The 23,878-nt window shown below is 34.9% G+C and overlaps 2 protein-coding genes across 2 annotated transcripts; one reads left to right on the top strand and one right to left on the bottom strand.

The window, feature by feature from the left end:
- Positions 1-10,280: 10,280 nt before the first annotated feature.
- Positions 10,281-11,075, bottom strand: LOC133872276 (uncharacterized). The gene is made up of 3 exons (XM_062309757.1): positions 10,917-11,075; positions 10,659-10,762; positions 10,281-10,588 (listed from the first exon to the last, which is right to left on the bottom strand). The coding sequence occupies exons 1-3, from the start codon at positions 10,920-10,922 to the stop codon at positions 10,486-10,488; spliced, it is 213 nt and encodes a 70-aa protein (XP_062165741.1). The 5' UTR covers positions 10,923-11,075; the 3' UTR covers positions 10,281-10,485.
- Positions 11,076-14,966: 3,891 nt separating this feature from the next.
- LOC133872267 (ubiquitin carboxyl-terminal hydrolase 2-like) lies at positions 14,967-23,113 on the top strand. Its single transcript, XM_062309747.1, has 3 exons — positions 14,967-15,188; positions 15,694-18,488; positions 22,549-23,113. Exons 2-3 carry the CDS (start codon positions 15,700-15,702, stop codon positions 22,784-22,786), a joined length of 3,027 nt encoding a protein of 1,008 aa, XP_062165731.1. The 5' UTR covers positions 14,967-15,188; positions 15,694-15,699; the 3' UTR covers positions 22,787-23,113.
- The last annotated feature ends 765 nt before the right edge of the window (positions 23,114-23,878 follow it).

The raw sequence follows: 23,878 nt of genomic DNA, 5'->3' as shown, positions 1-23,878 counted from the left end.
GTTGCATGTCAGTCGTATAACAATCTGCTAAATATTATATGAGAGAAGGGGGGGGGAGAGATTCCCGAGAGCTCTTTATTTCACTTTTTGGCAGCTAGAATTATTCTAAGGCATGAGGCTCTTCCAGTAGTGCAAGTCATTGTTATTTTATAAACCAGGCACATGGCCTTCCCTGGCTAGGCTATACCAGTGTAATGCATGTTTAGCTGATTATTAGTATGCAGGGCAGAGACATGAAGCCAAGTTCTTCAATCCTGCTTTTGCTTTCTTTCTTCTTTCTTTCTATCTTTTCCCTCTTATCAAACAAAGTTCTTTATTCCTTCCAGTGTTTTGGGCCTCCAAACGATAAAACAAAACAGAATTAAAAGCATCACTACTACTCTTTATTCATGAAAAAGATGGATTAGACATGTGGAACTGACTTCGCCAATTACTGCATAACAATTCATGCATGGAGTCTCTGATCCCCTGAATGATTCTGATGCATTTATGACATGCCTTGTTTCAATTCTCTTCCCCACTCCACGCTTTCTCAACCTTTAAGATAAGTATTTTTCAGATGCCAGAAATAAGATAAAGATCACTCTGTCTTGTAGCTGTGTTATGCTTTCTTCTGTCTCTCTGCAACTATGCGTTCTGTTCACATGGCTAGGGCTGCCAACTCAAAAACAGTTAATTTCGTATTAAAGGTGAATAATAATAAGAAGACAAAAACATTTTCATAATTATATATACAATGAAAACAACTGGCATAATGAACAGATCTAGTCTCCCTTATAATAATCTTTTTATAATCAATATTATATATATGTGTGTGTGTGTGTGTGGGGTCTGATGTATGAGAGAGAGTGAAAGAGAGGATTGTCTTTTGTCAACAGTTTCTAAGATGTTCGCTTCCTAACCTCCACAACTACCCCCAAAGCCTTTTGGTTAAAGTATATTGGCATCACCAAATACCAATGTATAAACAATAACTACTAATTAGGAGTTTAATTAGCAGACAGATAAAAACACAAAGCAATAGGTGCAACTACCACTGCATTTGACTAAATACCTTCCCTTTTACTTTTATTATTCCCATTCATGCACGTTTGTAGGGCTTCCAGACCTTTTTAAACAGGAAGTTCATCCCTTCATGCCAACCCTTTTGTCTTTCCTCTCTGTTCCAGTCATTACAGCCCACAGACATACATCATATTCTAAGTAAAATGATGAAGGCATAAAGTTGTTAGATAAGAAAAACTCAAAGAAAGAGTGTAAAAGATGAAAACAACTGCAGCAAAGTGGAATCCTCCTTGTACAAATGATTCTCTCTTTTTTTTAAACCACTTACTCTTCCGTAGCTGCTTTCTAGCTCAATGCATGATCTAGTCTCACTTGTCTACCAAAAAAAGAGAATCTTTTTTTTTTTTTTTTTTTTTTTCAAATTGTAATTGTACCTATCCATATATAAGCCCACATCGTCATCATCACCATCGACTAAGGCTAGTAATTTTTGACACGACCCGCGAACCCGAAACGAAATTGAAGGGCTACGGTTTAGAAGTCTGATATGTTTAATTAAATGAGTCGGGTTAGGCTTAACTTATATAGTCTTATACTTATACTTTGACACGACCCAAACCTGACACATGATATAATGACAAGAAATTTTTGACATGACTTGTAAACCCATCACGAACCCAATACAAAATTAAAGAGTTAAGGTTGAGGGGTTTGACCCGTTTAATTAAATGGGTCGGATTATGGTTAACCTATATAGTCTTATACCTATACTTCAATAAAATCATGAATTTTCACACCTACCATTGACATTGTTTGTATAAGCATTACAAGAAACATATTAAAGGTAGATTATATATATTCTTGTTTGTACAGTACCCATTTTAAAAGTAATATAGTTTTACATAAACACTGATTTATGTCTTTTATAAAACTAAAAACAAGGAAATCTAGAATTTTTTTCTTTTGGGCCATAATATGGTGATACCTTGTAAGATAATAATATTACCATATATATATATATATATATATATAAAATCATTCAGTATTTGTTTTTTCCCCTCCATATATAGCTGGGTGGCTGTAAACATACTCAAAATGATACGTAGACAACCAGCAAAGCTTTGAAGAAAAAGATTAGAAAACCTTATCCTGGAAACTAAGCTGTAGTTGCCTATCTTCTCCCGACTATACCATCATGACCCCCACCAATTCGTCGTATATATATATGCTTGAATGATTAAGACCTGACTTCGATCACTTTATGCTTATTTTAACTAAGCATGACTGTCAATGCTGTTACATTTATCATCACCATTTGATTACTGATTAGTTTAATCATGGGTATAGAAGACAAGCTAGCTTAAAAGACGGAGAAAAATTGTGGGCGCACGAATCTGTTATAGTGTTGATTAAAATAATTAAATTTATTCTTTTTTATGAGTTTAAATTTTTTAGATAAGTGATAATTTAACTTGGTATTAGAGCAGATCGAGGTCTTGAATTCAAACTATGTCTCCATCATTCACCTCCCGTTTCAATCAAATATTCTACCTGTTGAGCCTCGTCTTCTACTAAAGGAAAGTTAGAGCTCGCACGTAAGATGGAGTGTTAAAGTATTGGTTAAATAATTAAATTTATTCATTCCTATGAGCTTAAGATTTTAGGATAAATGGTGATTTAACTCGATATCAGAGCAGAGGTTCTGAATTCAAACCCTGTCTTAATCATTCACCTTCTGTTTTAATGAAATATTCAATGTGTTGAACCTCATCATCTACTATATAAAAGAAAGTTAGAGTTCACACGTAAGAAAGAGTGTTAAAGTATTAATTAAAATGAATAAATTTATCTCTTTGGAATAAGTGGTACCTGATCTACGTACCATAGCCAACTTTTTCTTCTCTAGAACCCTAGAAGAGACACAAGTTTGGTGGAATTTCCACGTGTCAAAATGATTGTGGTTTTGGATTCTTTCTGCTATTGATGATGATAAGAATTATGAGCCTCAACCGCACATCTGTATCAAAAACAATTGTGATTAGCTGTAAGGTTTTGTTTGTGTGGGTTCTTGGGCGTTTGATCATGTGCTCAAGTTCATGCATTGCCCTTAATTAATTACCAGTTAGCCACGTGAAAGTCTCGATCTGCATAATTTAGTTTACTTAACCATGTCCCCCATTGACAAACTCTTCTTTCAATACATCAGGCTAGCTAACAACCCCATCCTACCATGTTTTTTTATTTATTTTTATCTTTAATTATTTGTATTAAATCAACGCTTATATAATAATAATAATAATAATAATACTACGTATCACACAAACACCTCACAAAATTGACATGATAGGGTTTAGTAGCCCTTGTTAAAAAAAAAATATACATATCCAAACGCTGGATATTTGTGGGATGTTTTGTAAAATATTTGTGGGGTGTTTAAATGGTATGAAGTATTAATTACTCATCTCGATCAATTTTCAACTGCTGAAACTTATAAGAAATGATGAATTTAATTATTTAATTAATATTTTAATATTTTTGGTTCCTCATGCGTGGGCTCAAACTTCTCATTAACAAGTGTTTATGTGATATGCAGCATTAATTACTCATCTTAAACGCTTAAACCGATGAGAAATGATGAATTTAATCATTTAATTAATATTTTACCACTCTCGGCCCCTAACGTGTGGGTTCAAACTTCCTTTTTAACAAGTGTGAATCAATTCAAGACCTCTGCTGGATTTAATACTATGCTTAAGCTTACAAGATATGTTATATAAATTTAATTGTTTTATTATTCTCTTAGAAAAACTGTTGGCTTTAACCGCTATGGGTTAAATTGCATGTGGCTAGCTAGGGCAGGGCCAAAAGTAACCCTAGGTAGCAAGTGCATGGCACAAAAAAATGGTTGGCGTAAGGGGAAAGAAATATTGAGGGTTATGAGGTTGTTTGTGTTTATTAAACTAAAAATTTAGGCGTGGATGGCACGTCAATTGAAGAATCACTTGGACCACTATCTCCCAAGAATTGTATAATATTATTCTCTCTTTCCTTCCTTGAAATCAATCGGCTGGGGACCACGCTTCATGAAGCGGATGTCACTAGTTTGAATAACCTCTCCCCCCTCTTATGTGGACATGTCAAAAAAAAAAAAAAAATGTATACAGATACGTGTATATGTTTGACCTATTTTCTACATTTTGTAATTATTTCAGTACTGTTTTGATTTGTTTTGGGTCCGTTGTTGGGAAACTCACATCTTTTTCATTTATAGGATCATCCACTTCTTATTCTTTTTGGATCGATCCTCCCTTATAACCTTTTTTCTTATTCAATTAGAAAAAAAAAAAAAAAAAAAAAAAATTCTACATATATTTCCCATGCATGTGATGATCTTTGTGCATATCGATCTGTTGTAACATGTTACGATTCCCTCAACAAATTTAACAAATTAGAAATTGTTATACTTCTCAAAGGAAGACACTAATTAAGTACCTATAATACATACATATATATAATAAACTACACGTTCTTCAAGTGTCTTGATTTATTTCCCTATAATTCAGCATAAATATATTGATAATGTCATGCAAGCTGCTAGACTCCAATGCATATTTATTTATTTATTTTTTAGAAGAATTCTTGTTTCATTATCTTTGAAGCAACTATTAACCCTTTTTTTTATTTGATAAATAACTATCAGCTTTTTATATATTGATTATCGAAAGAGAAGCTCTCAATCAAGAAACATCAGCAACGACGGAGTCAGGAATTCATCTTTATATATATATATATAAAATCAAATGGAATGAGTATAGAATAGCATATGCAAATTAAATTAATAGCAACTACGAACCAAAGTATTGAGAAAGGACATCTACTATGGAAAAACTTGCCGCCATGCCTATACAGGGTAAATTGAGATGTGGTTATTGATTCCACCGACACTCGTCTAGGCATTGGTGTCATTGTTCGAGATCATATGGGTTATACGATTGCTGTTAGAAGTCATATTGCCTATTTTGTATTTGAACCTATGATAGCAGAAGCGATAGCTGTCTTGAGTGCAACAGAGTTTAGTCATGATTTAACCCTACAAAATATTATTTTGGAAGGTGATCCATTGCAAATAGTACATGAGATTAAGAACAATGGAAAAAATTGGAGTTGGTATGGTCAAATTGTGGAGGATGCTAAAGGTGTTTTAAATGGGCTTCGGATTTGGCAGATTGGTTATACAAAGAGAGGCAAATTTTGCTACGCATGGGTTAGCCAAGGCTACAATAAAATCAAGTCACGTGTATTGTTTAGATAGAAGAAATTCATTTGTGTATCTGTGACATTGTAACTTTAGAGTAACATGCTTTATTTTCTTATAGCAATTTGCTTTAGTTAATTCCCTCAATTTTGTTAAATGAAAGTTTGATCTATATTTTTTTTATTAAAAAAAAAAATTGATTTCTTTGGTATCCTAATATTCATAAGTAAAGTGTTATTAATGTCCAAATCAAATAAATAAAAAAATAAATAAATACAAATCAAATCATATTGAGGAATTTAGAATAAATAACTAATTTACTCCATCTAAGTCATATTCTTCTTTCTTAAGATACACTCAACTATATACATCTTTAAATATAGTATATAAGCATATATAAATCAAAACATGTTCGAAATCTAAATCAAATAGGATTTCTATATAATCTCATAGAGATATGCTAGCTACACAACAATGCTGATGTGTTCAGCATTCTCAATTTTATTTATTTATTTTTTTTAAAAAAAAATACTGGACACATTAGTATTGTTGTGCAAAAAAATATCTCAATCCTATATCGATGGCCAATTTTTTTTCTTCCTTTTTTTTTTTTAACATAAACATATAATTGTAAATTGTAGTTTAGTGTACTTAATTAATATGTTAGATATTGACGTGTCAAGTATTAGATTGTGTGGTGTACGTACACGTGGCACAATTATTTGACTCCAAGTTGTTCAAGAATAGTGGCTTTGAGTTTCTTGACCCTTTAAAGAATTTAAAACATTACTCACCTTACGCCCCATTGTTGTAAATGAATCAACGAAATTATACAATATTGTAGCTAAGTCAATACTTTAATTTTAAATCCACTAATATTTTCTTGATTAAGTCAATATAAGACTTGTATAAATTAATCATTTTTCTTTCTATTTGTTTATGTATATACGTGTGAGCGTGTATCATGTATAATGTACATGTACATCTATGTATAATGTTTAGGTCCCTCTTTTTTGTGTCTTTTTGCGCTAATAGATTAAAAAAAAAAAAAAAGCAACAGATTAAGCAATTAATATAAGATTGTTTGATGTATTGGAATATATATTATTAGTTTAAAAAATATATTATCTAATCATATATTAAATGCCAATTTGCATGTTCAAACCGATTATCAAATGATGGAAGTAGATAGGTAACACAAATCCCAAATTGTTTACCAAAAACCATTTTACGTCAGATGCATGCATGGTAGGAATTAGGGTAAAGTAAGTAAAGATCATATGATAGTAATTAAATTTGGAAAGAGATGATCGAGAGAAAAGTAATATATGTCACAACTTAAGTTTGACATATTTAATTAAAATAGAGTTAATCTTGAGTAAGTCTATAGTTTTTTAATTGCTCGATCTTGAACGTCATTAGGGTTTCAACCGAAAATTAGATCCTTGTCATTGGCAGCAAATGTCAGCCTGGCCTAATCCTCTTGATTTTTTTTTTTCAATTTCTTCCTACTCTTATATTGTATAAGTCATGCTGTTGCTCGTCTCTAAAATCCGCAAAAAGTGGCAATATTTCAATACATGGAGCATTATTTATTATACAAAAGAATAATAAAAAAAAAAAAAGAAAAAAAAAAGATTAGTGAATAGTATAACTCTACTCGTAGAGTTGGACTATTTATGGAATTAAGAAAAATCTATTATAGAGTTGGAATACATAAACTGATGGAGTCTCTTTTTAGCACTTTTGTTATCTATTCTAGCTTAAAATTGCAAACAGATAATCCATTGAGAGTGCTCTAAGGCAATGTGATCCGCCCTTTATTATCTTGCCAACTTAGGGTTGATTTTGTAGGAAAACTCATAATTGAGGGATTCTATGAAGGGGGAAAATCAATTGCTGGACATTTGACAATTTATTACATTCCATAATTATTTCACGCTTTTCATACCTAACTTCTCATACTGGGTTCTTGCCTTTGGTAGATGTCAACTTGGCGCCCATAGTCCATCTACCATATTTAGAAGAGACAGAGACAGCAAGTAGGTACACTCACTTTTATTCCCTTTGCCTACACTCGGTTTATCATCTTCACTTTTTTCTTGTTGACTTAGGTGATTCCGTTTACATCACTGGCGTACCTCTCTAACTTTCGTACCTTCCTTGCAATGCAGGTCTCCTCAACCAGACATTTGGCGGTTGTCACTGTTCTAACACAGTTTTCATTGGTGGGTGGCGGTAGATGACAATAATATGTTGGAAGGCTAGATGTGGTAGGATGGAACTGTTCAAGAGGTGGATGTGGTAACTGTTAATTAGTGGCAATGTAGTGAAGGAGGTAGCAGAATGCCTACAGTGGTGTTGCACTGGTCAAAAGAACAGTTCTACTTGGACAACACTATTTGGTTCTTGATGCCTATATTGTGCCTAAAGTCTCCCTACTTCTAATCAATAATACTTTATCCCACAAACTACCATCGTGAATTTGGGTGAAGCAACCGCAGCTCTTCTGGCTGTTCAACTTGCTTCACTGGAGGGCTATTCTTCTCTCATGTTGGAAAGGGATTCTTTGACTTCTATATTGGCTATTAACAATGCCAAATGTTTTACTGAGTGGAACTTTTCTTCTGTTATTGTTGACACATTATCTTCTGCATTTTATGCCTAAATAGACTGCATCTAATATTTCTAGGAAGGCCAATTATCGTGCACGCAACACTGCCAAGTGGACCGTTTCGAACTTAGTATTTGGAAGCATTCCTAATTCCTCTCTTTTTTCTTTTCTCTTGGGATCAACAGTGAGAAAGATTCTCTCATTTAGTTTTTTCTTCCCTTTCCCTTCTATGTATTTGTTTAAAAAAAATACCAAAATATTTCGAGTTAACCCATGTATTAGAATTAGCCGTTAGTATAGAAAATATTACAGATGACTAGCACATACCTCTTAGTCATTTTTCCGTGACTAATTTGTCATTGTCATGTATAAAAACGCACTGTTTAAATGGTGATTTTAAAAAAAAAAAACTGAAGCAAAGGGAAGGCTGTGCCTAATAGAATAGAGGCAGGCAGTGGCCACACGACCACTCCTTTACTACATGACTAAATGCAAAATACATATATTATTAGAATTATTAAGTCCATAAGTTATGCAACAAAAGATTAAAAAAAAAATTACCTGTCGTAGAGAAAATGAGTAAAAAATGATAATGTAAACAGAAATAATTTAGATTCTGTACTGATGCTAGACAAATTATTTATGGGAAGAGGCAAGAGTACCATAGCTGAGTGAGTTTGGAGAAGACTCAAAGTCTAAAGATATTTAGGACAAGAGGCGCATTAAAGGGGGAAGAGAGAGAGAGAGAGAGAGAGAGAGAGAGAGAGCTGTTAATTAGATGGAGCAAGGAACACAAAGGAAAGTAACATATGTCCTTAGCATGTAAAAAGCACATAGTTTTTTAAATGTGTTTCTCACATGCTTTTTTAATAGTTTAAAAGACACAAATTACTTTTAAAAACTCGTTTGTAAGAGTTTCATTTGTAGGAAATATGTTTCCAAGGAAAACGGGGTTCTTGAAAAACTCTAACAGTGATATGAGTAGGGGACCCCGGCATTCTCTAGGTAGATACTCAAATCCTGGATCCAAGGAACATTTGCAAACCAGAATTCACTAGGTTAACTGTTAACTCCCATTGACATTAGGGCTGAAGTATGGCTTAGTTGTCCCCACCGTAGAACGTGTCTTTTTTCTTTTTCGGGGGGTGGGGGAGCACCCTAGATTAGGTTACTGCCATAGCAAGAGAATTTTCCGTATTAAACAAGTTATCATAGCATTTACAAGTATTTTAATTGACCGATAAAATGTTAATAGACTAGGCTTAGGGCAACCAAGAAGCTATCATCTGATACATCATTTAATGTATTTATGCTTTGTATAAATGGAGATCAGCTCTAACCTCACCAACCGAAGGTCATCTTTGACATGATGTAGTGGGCAGTTGGCAGTTATACTAAAAAGGGCTAGACATGCTTCAATTTTTGCCACCATAAGCATAAGGTCTCAAAGCAGGATTTGAGACGCCTAGCCAAACAGTTTTTCGGCTTGACAACGCTTTTTAGGGCAAAAAATCAAAAACATTATCAAACAACTTAAAACACAAAACATTCAAAACTACGTTAATCGTTATGTTACACCATAACCAAAAGGCAAAAATCACCCTCTAAAAGTTTTTGCCAAACAAACGTCTTTAAGGATCGCCTATGATAGGAGGAGGCCAGCCGGCAAGATTGATAGGGCCCCTTATTCATCCAAAAGAAAAAAAGATTGATGGGGCCCTTGCCATTTTAACAAACAATGCTCTGTCTTTGAAACAAGTTCAATATGAATTCACTTCAAAAAATAAGTTTAAATAAATTTAATGCTTCCTAAAAAAAAACTGTTTGACTCATACATGCAACACTATTTAATGCCAGTTAGACAAATGAGTTTTCTCAAACCAATAAGATACATAGTCTATATTATTTGTAAGTTTCTAACTCTTCTTGCCAGATTTCAGTTTGTTATAAAGGTTGGATGGGTATCATGTTATATTTGGTAAGCTTTGTCTACACAAATGGGGCAAAATGAAGAAAGAGTTGACTAAAATCCAGATTGTCATTTGATGAACTTGCTATGCAACCGCCCTCCTCACAAGAGTACTGCTTTCTCTCTCTCCCTCTTTCTCTAGGTTGGGGCTGGCTCAAAAGGGTAACTAAGACCCCTATGAAATAAGGCACCTAAAACAGTAACATTAAAAAACCCCCAAGAAGTAATGTTTCTCAAAAAATAGCATCCCTTCAAAAATAGTTTAGATTAATAGAAAAGGGAAAAAGAACCTCAATAATTAGGTCAACCCCCCAAAAAATTGTATACCATGCTCTTTACAATTCAAATGCAATAATACATTCACCAACTCTACACACTACACACAACCAGACAAGAAGAAAATTGAAACAAACGTATAACTAGGAAAAATCAACACAAATTTAAACTTATTTGTAATTCTCACATTACCAATCGAAGTACATAACAACAATAAATTCCTTAAACAACGCACAACAATCATGTCTCTCAAAGCATCAATAACAATTCATAGGCATGAAACCACAGAAGATTCATCCACATAAACACTTACCCAGAGAACAATCACCACAAACTCACAAATTAACCCCATCGAAACACTAAATTCTATTTCTTGTTTTCGCTTTTACCTCCACCGGAGGTATTCCCTCCTCCTCCCGACGCCTGCGCAGCCTTCTTCGCCGTCTTCTCTTGCAGAGCCTTCGCATCCCTGCCCACACAAACCAAAACCAAACTTAGAATTTGAACAAACAAATTGAGAATCAACAAAAGGTTTGGACCTCTCGCGGCGCTGTTCAGGGGTCAAGCCGTCTTCTTTGGTTTTGGAACCCTTGCCGGTGCGAGACTGAGCGCGCTCGCGATCCTTCTCCCTCTGGTTTCCGCGTGAAGATCCGAGTCAAGGAAAACCAAACCAAACCAAACCAGAACAAAACAAAGCAAAGAAACCCCAAAGTATTCAAACAATTACATACAAAGAATTAACAAAGTAAAAGAAGCGTAGAAAAGCGTTGAGATCTGAAAAAAGAAAAAAGGATATGAGTCATGGTGGCGACAGATCAGCTCTGAGCTTCGAGAGGATGTTGTGGCGGTGATGGTGGCGGTGAGCAGAGGAATGGAGAAATAGAGGTCGGAGGAGTCAATGGGTGCGGAGAGAGAGAGTCTTGGGATTCTTTCTTTTATTCGCCTCGTCCAATTATTACTCTCTTTTTCTTTTTGGCCGTCTGTGGATAGCTCTCAACACGACAATTAGGCTGTCGTTTTGAATAAAGAAATTTATTTAAATCATTCTACCGCTTTTTTTTCTTGGCAAGAAAAAAACTAAGGAACACCCAATTATAATTTATATCCAACTAAAAAAGAGTTTAGATTTTTATTTATTTATTTATTTATTTTTGGAGAAAACAGCCCCCAATCCCCTTTTACCTCCGCCCTTGCTAGGAGGACTAAAGTATTTCCTATGTCTTCTCATATGTTATGTGAATTTTAAAATTATTATTGAATTATAAATAATAAAAATAAAAATAAAAAGATGAAGGTACAATATTTATTTACCATATAATTAGTTGGAAGGATCCAAAAAATAGAAACAACAGTGAGGGAAAGTGAAAACATATGACATGCACTTAGACTCCACCAAAAGGACAAGCTAGTTTTTCTACGGGAGGAATTTTTTCTGATTCATTCTAATTAAATTATATATGTCAAAAATATATGTAATTTCCTTTTTCTTTTTTAATTTTATTTTATAAGATTTTAATGTAACATATTGTAATACGTGAATAGTATAAGAATATGTGAAAAAAAAAAAAAAAACTATTATATGATCGCACCATTGGGTTCCACACTTTGAGCTTCATTGATTTATGATTGTTTGCGATTTCTCATCGTTTAGCTTTTGTTATTGGTTTTTAATAGATAGGCGCTACTATGGTCACGCTCAGATAGAATAATCATTTTGGTCGCCCTCTCATACTTTTTTTTTAATTATTTTTTTATTTTAAGAAAAAAAATCCAATTATGTGAACAATTTGTTGATGGCATAATAACCATAAGAGAAGGTAAAAGACATCAATGATTTTTTTTCAAAACTTCCAAAACAGAATTGAAATAATCAATAATCAAGAGTCTCATATATAATTAATGGAACAAAATCATATTTAGACAAAAATCATATGTATGATTAAGTTTGAAAACTTATAACAATTTTTTTTGGGGGGGCCTTTTTTATTGGACATCTGAACATGTGTTATTTGTACACACTTTGTACATATTTATACAGATAAGAATCATCTATAATTATTTGTTCGAATTTGATAGGATTCGGACAAGTGATTGTGAGAAGTCACTTATAAGACTCATCTGACTGGATAAATGGTTGGACAACTTAATTTTTATTTGGTCAAGTGGGTCCTATAAGTAGTCTAAAAGTAATTTTAAAAAATTTATCTTTGAATGGACACGATCTTACCGGGCTTTTCTTTTTTTTTTTTAACAAAAAATTATTAAGCTTAATGTAATTTTTCAAGGTGAGAAATATATTAATCAACATAAAGGGACAATGCTAACTTGCTAAGAGATAGATATCATCGAGTGAAAGTAAACACTAATTTTTATTTTGTACTCTGAATATCCAATTATTTAGTCAAGACTTAAATACAAGTATACAACTAGAATATTAGAGTTGAGAGAAAAACTAAAAAAAGTACGTAGAAAGATCGATCGATATTCCGTCGCTACCCAATTGATTCAGAATCGGCCCATTAACAGACATACTGAATGGTTCGATTAGAAAGATGGTCGTTTTGGAAGTACGTTCGAACTCAAAAGATTTTCTGATTCATAAAAAAATAATAATAAAAATAAATAAATAAATGAAGCAAAAGAAGAGCAAAACAGAACAATATCAAAATCGAAACAAAAACAAAAAGAAAAAGAAAAAGAAAAAGAGCTTCCGCTTCTTCGCGGTTGACTTTGTGCTGTGATGCGTTGCTCCCTTCAGAACTATCATGGGCGCTCTTTTGTGTCATTGATTCATGAGATTGTTGTGGCCTTGTGGGATACTTTTCTCCGTACGATTGTGGCGATGGAAGAACTCATGCGAAAAAAAAAAAAAAAGGTAGGTTGGGAGGAAGTGTTTGGAATTCTGATTTCGTAGATAATAAGTTTGATTTTAAATCAAATTACAGAATATAAATCGTTTGAGAATTATGTTTTTAAAAATTACGATTCGAAAATACAGAAAATCTGTTTTCTGTTTTTTTGATAAGATGATGCTTTTTTAAAAGCGTAAAATTTTAAAGATTAATTTACGATTTTAAAGGTTAAACTGCGATTTTGTCAAACACTATCTGTGTTTTTAAAAATCATTTTTTTTAAATATCACAGATCCAAACGGACCTAAAAACACTGCTTCTTCACGGGTGTGTTATGCTGTGATCCGTTGCTATCTTCAGAATTATCTTGGCCATTTCTTTCGCTCCATGCGAGGGTTGATGCCGTAGAGTTCATGTGATAGAAGGATAGCTGCCGTGTGATTTGTCAATTGTCTCCCCGCGAGCGTAGAGGCCGTAAAGTTCACGTGGGAGAAGGATAGGTAAGGGCTTTTTCAACCTGGGAGCGTTGGGCCTGAAAAGTTGATCGATGTGGGAGGAGATCAGATTTCATTGGAGAATCTGTCAAATCAGATATCCTTTGCAAGATTGATTTTTTTCTCCGTTTTTGTCTTTCTTTGGCGGAACTCCCTGTCTTTTTCCTAGAAGAAAAAGAAGATGATGACGCAGACTGCAGTTTAGGAAGAGTAGTATGCAAAGCTTGGAGTTGCTCTCTGAACTCAGTCGAAGGTGAATATATATAATAGGTATAAGAAATCCTGCAATCCCTGCAGGAGTCGGCGTCGGCGTCGGCGTCGGAGTCGGTTTTACGTTGAAGTACTAGTCTCAAAGAAAGAGCGTTTATTTCCTTGTTGCGGGTGGATTACTCTCTTTTTCCTTTAATTTTCTTATTTTGTTTTGTTTTACAGCCCATGGGCCATAGATCTTATGGGCGGGCAGCAACGCTTTGGGCAATTATAATTGGTTATTAATTATACATTTTATATTTGTTTCGGGTCATTTTACTGAAAAGTTTAACTTCATTAGGCTCCACCAAAAGGACAAGCTAGTTTTTCTACTTGGGGGAATTTTTTCTCATTCATTCTAATTAAATTATTTATGTCAAAAATATATGTAATTTTTGTTTTTTTTTATTTTATAAGATTTTCGTGTAGCATATTGTAATCTATCAATAGTATAAGAATATGTAAAATAAAAAATTGTACTATATGATTGCACCATTGGGTTCCACACTTTGGGCCTCATCGATTTATGATTGCATGCGGTTTCTCATCATCTAGCTCCTGTTATTGGTTCTCAATCGGTATGTGTTATTATAATCACACTTAAGTAAAATAATCACTCCGGTCGCCTTTTCATATTTTTTTTTTTTGTTTTTTTTTTAATATTTTAAGAAGAAAAAAAATTGAATTAAACGAACAATTTGTTGATGGCGTAATAACCATAAGAAGGAGGAGATTCTATCCGTTTAGTGCAACAATGAGGACATAATTGTCTTTTTACATTTTCATAAAATATGAAAAGACAACTACATCCTCACTTTTACCCTAAATCGAGAGAATCCTCTCTATTTTCAAATGGAGAGGATCCAAATTCTAAGAGAAGGTAAAAGACATAAGTGAATTTTTTTCAAAACTTCGAAAACAGAATTAAAATAATCAATAATAAAGAGTCTCATATATAATTAATCAAAAAATGGTGAGAGATCACTTATGGGACCTACCTGATCTGATGAGTGGTTAAGCAGCTCAATTTTTATTTGGTCAAATAGGTCTTATAAATGATCTCTCACACTTACTTGTTCAAATTCTCTTAAATTCGAGTAAATAATTATAAAAAATCTTAATCTATATAAAAGGTATGTACAAATAATAAAAAAATGTTTACAAATTAAATATCATTTCCCTTATTACTGAACGTTCCAAGGGAGGGATTGAGCACACTCTCCCTTATTATCAGATACCAGTTGCCACTGTTTTCACATATTCACATTTGTCTGTGTCGGACGAGTAGCTGAAGGTGCGCCAAACCCCTTTAAGTGCGCACACCAGTCTTTGAGTCTGTCTAAGACTCTAACATTGTTGGATCCTAATCTTCAAAAATCAATCTTCCTTTTCTCGCCCATGTAAGGCTGCCCAGGGCTGACTCCCTTGGAACGCTCTCCAAGCAATATTTGGTCCTTTTCCTCCAGATTTTGAGGTAAAACTAATATCTAATTTTTTTTTTTTTTTTTTTTTTTTTTTTTTTTTTGAAATTTCAAGTACTTAATTTTTGCCCAAATTTATGCTTTTGCTTCACCTAATACGATTGCTCTGAAGCTCTTATTCACACTTTTCAATCCAAATAATCGTCTAGGCTTTGCTTTATGTATCCGTATCGTTAATGGGTTCTTTTAGTTTTCTATTTATGCTTTGGCAGATAGTGAGGTTTGGGTTTTTGTTCTTTATGTTTGACTCTTATTGATTTTGCTTTTATGGTTGCTCCAATGATAAAAATCGTGTAATTTTTTTTTTTTTTTTTTGATATGAGCAATATATGGATGGGTACTTTTTTCTTTGCTTTGCTAGGCCCATACCTGTACGTGTGAGCGGTAATATTAGGTTGGATTCTTGTTCCTTGGGTTTTTGTTAATTGTTTGTGCTTGCTGCTTTGATTGTTGGTTTTATTCTGGTGGGTTTTATTGGTAGTATTGGATTGGTTTCAGGAATTAATGGGGAAGAAAGTCAAGAAGAGCCGAGCTCCCCCAAAGGAGAAACGGGTTACAACCCATTCCCAAAAAAAAGTTCCCCTACAATCCAACCCAAGTCTTGAGACTGTTGGTGATGTAGTTTCAGTAGTAAAAGAGAGAAAACCTTGTGTTCATCTTGAAAAGGGTGTTGATTTTAGTATTTTGTCAGCTAAAATCGGGTCTTCAGAACCTATTACCTGTGAAGATTGTGGGGTGGAAGGGAAGGGGAGTAAGGGAAAAGGTAAACATGGGAAGAAGAAAGGTGGGGCTGCAGTTGATCCGAAATCTGACTCGAGAGCCATCTGGGTTTGTTTGGAATGTGGGCATTATGCCTGTGGAGGGGTTGGACTCCCAACGGGCGCTCAAAGTCACACGGTTCGGCATGTAAGGCAGACACGTCACCGTTTGGTAATTCATATTGAGAAACCTCAGCTATGTTGGTGCTTCCCTTGCAATACACTCATTCCTGTTGAGAAGATGGACGAGAATGATGAACATAAAGACATCTTATCAGATATTGTGAAGTTGATAAAAGGGCGATCATCAGAAGAGTCCTCAGTGGATGTTGAGGATATTTGGTTCGGGAGTGGCAGTATTACAAGTGAAATTAAAGCAGGAAGCAGTGTACTAATTGATTCGGATGGAGGAGGCAGTTATGCAGTGAGAGGCTTGGTTAATCTTGGAAATACTTGCTTCTTCAATTCAATCATGCAGAATCTTCTAGCGATGGGTAGGTTGAGGGATTACTTTTTCAAGTTGGATGCTTCTGTTGGACCTCTTACTGTTGCTTTAAAGAAGCTCTTTATTGAAACCAAGCCGGAGGCAGGACTTAAAAATGTGATAAATCCTAGATCATTTTTTGGTTGTGTCTGTTCCAAGGCTCCCCAATTTAGGGGATATCAGCAGCATGACAGTCATGAATTTCTCCGTTGCTTACTTGATGGTTTGTCTACTGAAGAGTTGGGCACCAGAAAAGAGAATAATTCTTCAAAGAGTGATGGGATTTCTTCAAATTCGGGTTCTTTCGTGGATGCTGTATTTGGGGGCCAAATATCTAGTACTGTTTGTTGTGTTGAATGTGAGCACTCTTCAACAGTGTATGAACCTTTTTTAGATCTCTCCCTGCCAGTTCCAACTAAAAATCCTCGACCCAGAAAGGTCCAACCTGTCTCTCGAGCAAAGAAAACTAAACTGCCGCCCAAGAAAGGTGGAAAAACTCGGCCGAAACTTAATAAAGATGCAGATTTGTTAACAGCCCAAAGTGTTTCAACCCCATCAGCCAGCAATGATATTTCCTGCCAGACACGGTCCATTGAGCCTGTTGCAGAAAAAGTGATGGCTTCTTCACGTGATTCTGCACCGTTAGGTTCCCTAATTACTGTGGCTGGTGAAGGGGCCTCAGATTCACAGAATCTCTTAGCTGTCCAAGCGTTTGAAAATGAGCGAGTCTTTGAGAATGATGTAGAGCAAACATCACCATTATTGGAAAATCTTACATGGTTGGATTACGTTGAACCGGGGACTGTATCAGATGAAAATGATTGGACTTCACAAAGCAATGATATTTCAGTGACTCAAGATCCAGAAAACAAGGATATATATATGAATGGCGTACCAGTACAGGCAAGCTCTGAGTCTAGCAGTCTGATTTCTCCACTCAATGAAGAGCCAAATCCAAAACCAGATACGTCTGTGAATTATTGGGAAGATGAGCAACCGTTACAGGTTCAAGGTAATGAAGTTCTGTTGCTTCCTTATAAAGACGAAAGTTCCACTGCGGGAGAGATAATAAAAGGAGAGGCTGAGGCCTCCTCATCTGTTATGGGATGTGGACAAGATGAATTGGACTTTGATGGCTTTGGTGACATGTTCAATGAGCCTGAGATTGCTGCAGAGCCGACCACAAGGCCCTCTTTAGGTAACGAGGTTGCAGAAACTGGTGTTGTGGTGGGAAATAGCAGTGAGTCAGATCCAGATGAAGTAGATAATACTGATTCTCCAGTAACCGTTGAGAGTTGTTTAGCTCATTTCATAAAACCAGAGATTCTTTCTAATGAAAATGCTTGGCATTGTGAGAATTGTTCAAAAATTCTACGACACCAGATGTTGAGAGCAAAGAAGCCGGTGAATACTGCTTCAGCGATTTTGATGAATGGAGATGAGAGACAAATCCAAAATGAGCAACTACACTTAGATAAGAACTTCTCCCCCCCTGCTGAAGTTGGAAACCTGAATAATGGCGATACTGGAAGTGATGCTTCTCCTAATGCTACTGTTGAAAGCTTGGTTTCACACAAAAGAAAAATGGATTGCCCAAAAATTGAAAATGGTCAAACAGGTGAGCTGAATCCAGTTGTTTCTCAATGGAAAGAAGGAAATGGTGAGATAAAAGATGCACTTCCAGAGCAATCACATTCTTCGGGTTGCTATAAAACATGCAGACAAGAAAGCTTCAGTTGTCAAGCCGTTGATTCCTGTAGTGTTCATGAGCTAGGTAGTATGCAATACACCACTGGTAAAGTCCAGCAGAATGATTCCCAATTGTTTGCCGGAGGCCCTGAACCAGAGGTAAGTGAGGACGAGGAGATAGATTCCAAAAGCGTGAAGGTGAAAAGGGATGCAACCAAAAGGGTCCTCATTTATAAGGCCCCACCTATTCTTACCATCCATCTTAAAAGATTCAGCCAAGATGCTCGTGGTCGGTTAAGCAAATTGAACGGCCATGTCAGTTTCAGAGAAACCATTGATCTTAGGTCATATATGGATCCCAGGTACTTTCCAAACTATATTCAATGCATTTTGAATTATTGAAATTCCATAGTTGTATTGCCTTTTGACATCACATTGTCTTTTGTTTTTATTGATTCGGAAAGCCTCTTCTCTAAAGCTGCATTATCATGCATTTGTAAAAGAACTACTATCTCAATCAAGATCTGTTGTTGTTGCCACTAATTCTCTTTTCCGTGTGGATTAGATGCTTTATTTTCTTGATGCATATATCTTCATTGTTTAATATAATATTGGATGCAATGGTGTGTGTGCGCGCCAATTAAAGCACCAAAATATTGATTTTAGTAGCTTGATGAGTTGGCAGAGTTACTTGGTAACACGGTTTATGCTTGTGGTGTACATATAATTATTGCAGTGGATCACAAAGTTACAGGAATATCTGCAAACAAGAAATTTGTCCTCATTCAAAGTCCTTTTCCTAGTGAGAAGGATCATGTTATTGTTTTTAAATCTAATATACTCCATAATATTGTTTGTGTCACATCACTTCTACCCGTGTAGATGTGAAAGGAACTTTTCATAAATGGTTCACATTGAGTTGTGAGATTGAGATCATGAACTCCCTATTCAGGAAAAGGGGTAGGTTTGGGGATGTGGGGAACTGAAACATTACCTGTCTGACCCAGTTAGTTAACGTTAGTGGCATAATGTAACTTCATCAAATATATGTGGCTTTATTTGGCTGGCAGAGAATCTTTTCTGCAAAAGTTTGGTACCAACATGTTCATTGTATTTGAATTATAGGTAATTTTGTTTAATGTATCTCAAATAATTGGTGCTTATCTTCTTTGATAAGAATGCCATGTCAAGTCCTTCCTTTGTAATTACAACCTTGCTGTGCATTGTAGAACTTTTCTGGTGGATATGACTACCATCTCGTTAAGTCTTGACTATTTATTTAATCCTTCCTTTTGTTTAATGTTTATTACAAGATAGTTATTTTAATATAGAAAATCTTATTTTTGCTGAATATAACATTTTTTTTCAATTGATAATACTTATTAAATAAAAAATTATGATGTACTCAACATCATTCAAAATTTAGAAGTCAGTATGAGACTTTGTGGACTTAAACTTTTTTCAGGGGCCAGAGCTTCGTTGAGTTAAACAATTTTCTTTTTCAATAACCCAAATTAAGACTTTTCCTGCCAGACAAAAGTGGTCAAACTGTCACCAAACGGAAATGTACTTCAAAATCTAATACTTTCCATCACGTTGAAAGGCTGAGAATGGCATTTTTCATGGTTTTTAAATTTTATTTAACATAATTGAACAAAAGAAATGAAAACGTGTAGCTAGCCTGTTAGGTTCTTATTTGCTAGAATTGCTAATTATTATCCTGGCAAAATTTGAAAATTGAAAAGTTAGCAGCCTTGCTCAGAATATGTTGTATCTTGAGTAATATCCACAACATAAATTGTAAGATATAATGAACCATTTGAGGGAGTAATAAGTGACCTTTAGAATGTTTGTTTGGATCTAAAATGTTTCGAGGAAAAATTTTGACAAAAAAAGTTTTTCAGGGAAAAGTAATGATTTTTGGTAGGTACTAAAAATATCAACCGAAACTGCTAGACAATTGGAACAGCACAACCCATTGTTGAGGAAAAGGTGTACCTTCTCTCAAGAGTTCTAGAAAATGGCATACTTTGAACAATGACTTAAGTGGAATAGCTTTTCCACATGTTTCTTGAAGGAAAAGAGAATTATCCCAGATATGCTTCAGTTCCTTAGTTTTTTTTTTTTTTTTTTTTAATTTTTATTGGTTCCCATGCTTTCTTTATTGTAAAAAAAAGAGGCTATGCCGGTACTGATGCTACCAATGATGCTTTGCCATCTCCACTACTGGAGGTACCCTGGATAAGCTACTAAAGCCACTACTCGTGCTAGTTAATCCATAACGAAGGTACGAGTTCTAAAGAATCTGCTGCTAGCTCTACTTATGATGCTATAGGTTACGGATGTAGTACAGTATGCCGCTACTCCTATGACGTAAGGGCTTTGCCGCCAGCTCTGAAAACGGGTTCCAAACCTGCGCACCTTTACTTTGACTAATAATATTAATAAGTGGCGCTTATTTCTCTGAGGAAAGAAACCTTTCAAGCCAAGCCTCCATTTGAGTGGCCGTAACTCTTCCTAGGGGGCTGTAACTTGCTGTACTTTTTGGGGGTCTTCGTTTGCTGCTTCGCTTGCTCTTTGGCTTGGCGTGAGCCTTCGTTTATTGAAATCAAGAAAGAACACCTATGACCCCCCCCCCCCCTCCCCCCCCCAAAAAAAAAAAAGTATTTATAGCTTGAATCCCGCCAAACAATTGTTGTGATTTTGATTTTATTGAGCTAGTTAGTTTAGATTTTTTTTTTTATTTTTATTTTTATTTTTATTTTTATGATGAATAAGCTAGCTCGTTTAAAAATTCAAATAACATGAACGCTATTTTTTTTTTTTTTGGAAAGTAGCATCCCAAAATTAGTGAGAGTCCACTTAAAGTCATCCTAAAGGAAATTTCAAGTTTTAATCTGAAGGACTTGCCATCTCATGCTGCAAGTACACCAATAAAGGGTTTTTTTTTCCCCTGATTTAAAGAAAGAAGTCTTACATTGGTTTTGTGCAGGGTTGGTTATAATTTATGTGCTACTTGGCATTTCCACCAAATAGCTTAACCTTTTGCATTGGATGTTTTAATATGGTATTAGATCACAGTTTATTTGTTCTTGGGCTCCACGTGCTTGGCTCATTGCATTTGTTTCTAGTTCTGTTTGGCTGGTTGGCTTTTTTTTTTTCTTTTTTGGAATTCTTCTGGTACTGTTGGGCTGGCCGAGCCTCTTTGGTACTACAGGATTTCTTCTGTTTTCTTGGGCCAGCACATGAGAGTGGGTATCAAGGAAACAAGTCTCATATTGGTTGGATGTGCTAGTTAGACCTTTCCAAAGAAAAATGCTACATGTACTTAAACTTTTACAAATGAAACCTTACTAAGATGATTTGGAGCTTATTCATTGGTAACTCGTAGCATAAGCTTTTTGGTTGGACGTTTTAAACAATAATTTATAATTAGTTGGATATTTGTTGAGTATGTTGTGCAGTATGCTAGTAATGTGATTACTAGCTCATTAGCATTTTGTAAGTTTTTGATTCACATGATGTGTAATAAACTGTTTCTTTCACCATCTTTGCTGTTCATGTGTATTCTATTCCCTTGTTTTATTCCTTTTTTTTTTCCTTCTCATTTGTATACACTCTTGTTGGTGTTTGATGCCTTAATTGTGTTCAGCACTAAACATTAAGATTTAGATTGTGAAGGTTTTTTGTTTTACTACTTAATGCACAAAATGTTATTAGGTTTTACTGTTGAGAATCCTCTTTCTTATTTTTGCTTGTTTTTGTTTCTTTTTTAGTGGAACCAAAACCGCAAAGAGTGGCAACATCTTTGTGGATAATACATTGTCATGGGCCATTTTGTATTGATATGTGAAGGCATCATGATCCTAAAAAATTGTCATTCTTAGGTCAAACAAGCGCTCTGCTATAATTTGAGATTGGTATGGTCACCAGATTGCCCTTTTTAATGAAAAAAATCATGCATTTTCTCCTTCTGAACTCGTTTTAACATGTTTGAACATCCTAATCATAGTTGTTGAACACGTGTGACTGAGCCTTGCCAGTTGCCTAGGTGGTCACTTATAGTACAAAAATGTTGTACACAGAATATGCAGCTGATATTTTATTCATGAAGGAGTGCTTTGCTTGTGGATTTATTTGTTGTGACTTACAAGTCAGAAATATACTGAATTTGTCATAGAGAAGTTGGGGTTCATTTTTCCTGTAGGACACAATTTAGGCTTCTTTTTTTAATGGAGCAGCTTCCTAATGGCTACTCTTATTGGTTTTGAGCAATTGTGATTGTAATTACATCTCAAATACACTTGTTAAATGACAAACTTTTGGCCCCTGAATAAATTTTTCACATGTTTTGTTCTTTCTTTATTAATAGTTTTGTACTGTATGAAGAACTCAACTATGTTCTTTCCTGAGCATTTACAGGTGCATAGACAAGGAGAAGTATCATTACCGCCTAGTTGGGGTAGTAGTGCATTCGGGGACCATGAGAGGGGGCCACTATGTTGCATATGTGAGAGGGGGCGAGAAGAGCAAAGGAAAGGCTGAGAAAGAAAGTGATGTTTCTGTATGGTATCATGTCAGTGATGCCTATGTCCGTTCGGCTTCCCTAGACGAAGTTCTTCAGTGCGAGGCCTACATCTTATTCTATGAAAAGATTTGAGGTAGATCTACTTCCCATACATATTACGTTTCTCAGATTACGGTTCGGGGTAGCTTCAATACCCCTAATGAGGAGAGAGAGAGAGAGAGAGAGAGAGAGATATAGCAGGTGAGTTTACAACATCAATTGATCTTCTTATATCTTGATACCCATTTTTTTGACATGTCACATTATTTCATCAGAAATTTTGGTCCCATTCTTTTGGTGGGGGATTGGCTGCATGAATTGCCAATGTTTTCCTGTAGAATGCTCAGTTGAAGTACTTATTCAGATTATTCTATTATTGGTTGATGAGAATTCCTTCAGCCAAAGATCATAAGATGTACATACTCTTCCTCTCTTGTCCCTGCTTATTTTTTTAAGAGATTTGACTGCTATGATCTTGGATGAATGTTTAAGAATGTGATTATCCTCAAATGGCGTCTGTATCAGCAAAATCTGAAAAGAGCACATCCAAAACACAATCGCCATTCTCCACTGAGGTTGGATTACACCAGCATTCACACCCAAACAAGCCTATTTTGCTATAAACACCAAGCTGTGACAAAGGAAAGATGGACTACAAATCTACAACCAACCAGTGAAGTACTCTGCAGGCTCAAAATAGCAGCAATGGATAAATAACGCAAATAAACATTTAGAAACTTTACTCGCTAAAAGAGTAACAATAGACTGCTAATATTTGCTCCCTCTTGTTTGGAAAATTCCTAAGAGTTAATGGTAAAGTAAAAGAAAATTTGAATTTCGTTGATATCATATAAAGTCTAATTGGCTGAAATATCAGGTTATACTAGTCAATTTATTTTTCATTTTTTCACAAAATTAAGAGCACACACTAGTCAATGACTCAATGGGGTGGGGGTGGCTCTGGCCACGAGTCCACCCGACCTTTTTATTTTGGGTGGCTGAACCACCTATGATTAGTATGATTATTCTTAGTGATTTCTATCAAAATGACAAATGAAAATTTGAGGTGAGGAGTACTTATGCTTATTATAAAGAGTTTTAAAACACTTTTTAATTATTATTATTTTTTTAAAAAAAAAAAAAAAAACCACTTTATTCTCCAAAAAGCTTATTGCTAATGGATGC

The sequence above is a fragment of the Alnus glutinosa genome, chromosome 1, assembly GCF_958979055.1.
Source record: "Alnus glutinosa chromosome 1, dhAlnGlut1.1, whole genome shotgun sequence".
Lineage (NCBI taxonomy): Eukaryota > Viridiplantae > Streptophyta > Magnoliopsida > Fagales > Betulaceae > Alnus > Alnus glutinosa.
Note: the sequence above shows the minus strand (reverse complement) of the source record. Positions and strands in the feature narration are given on the sequence as shown.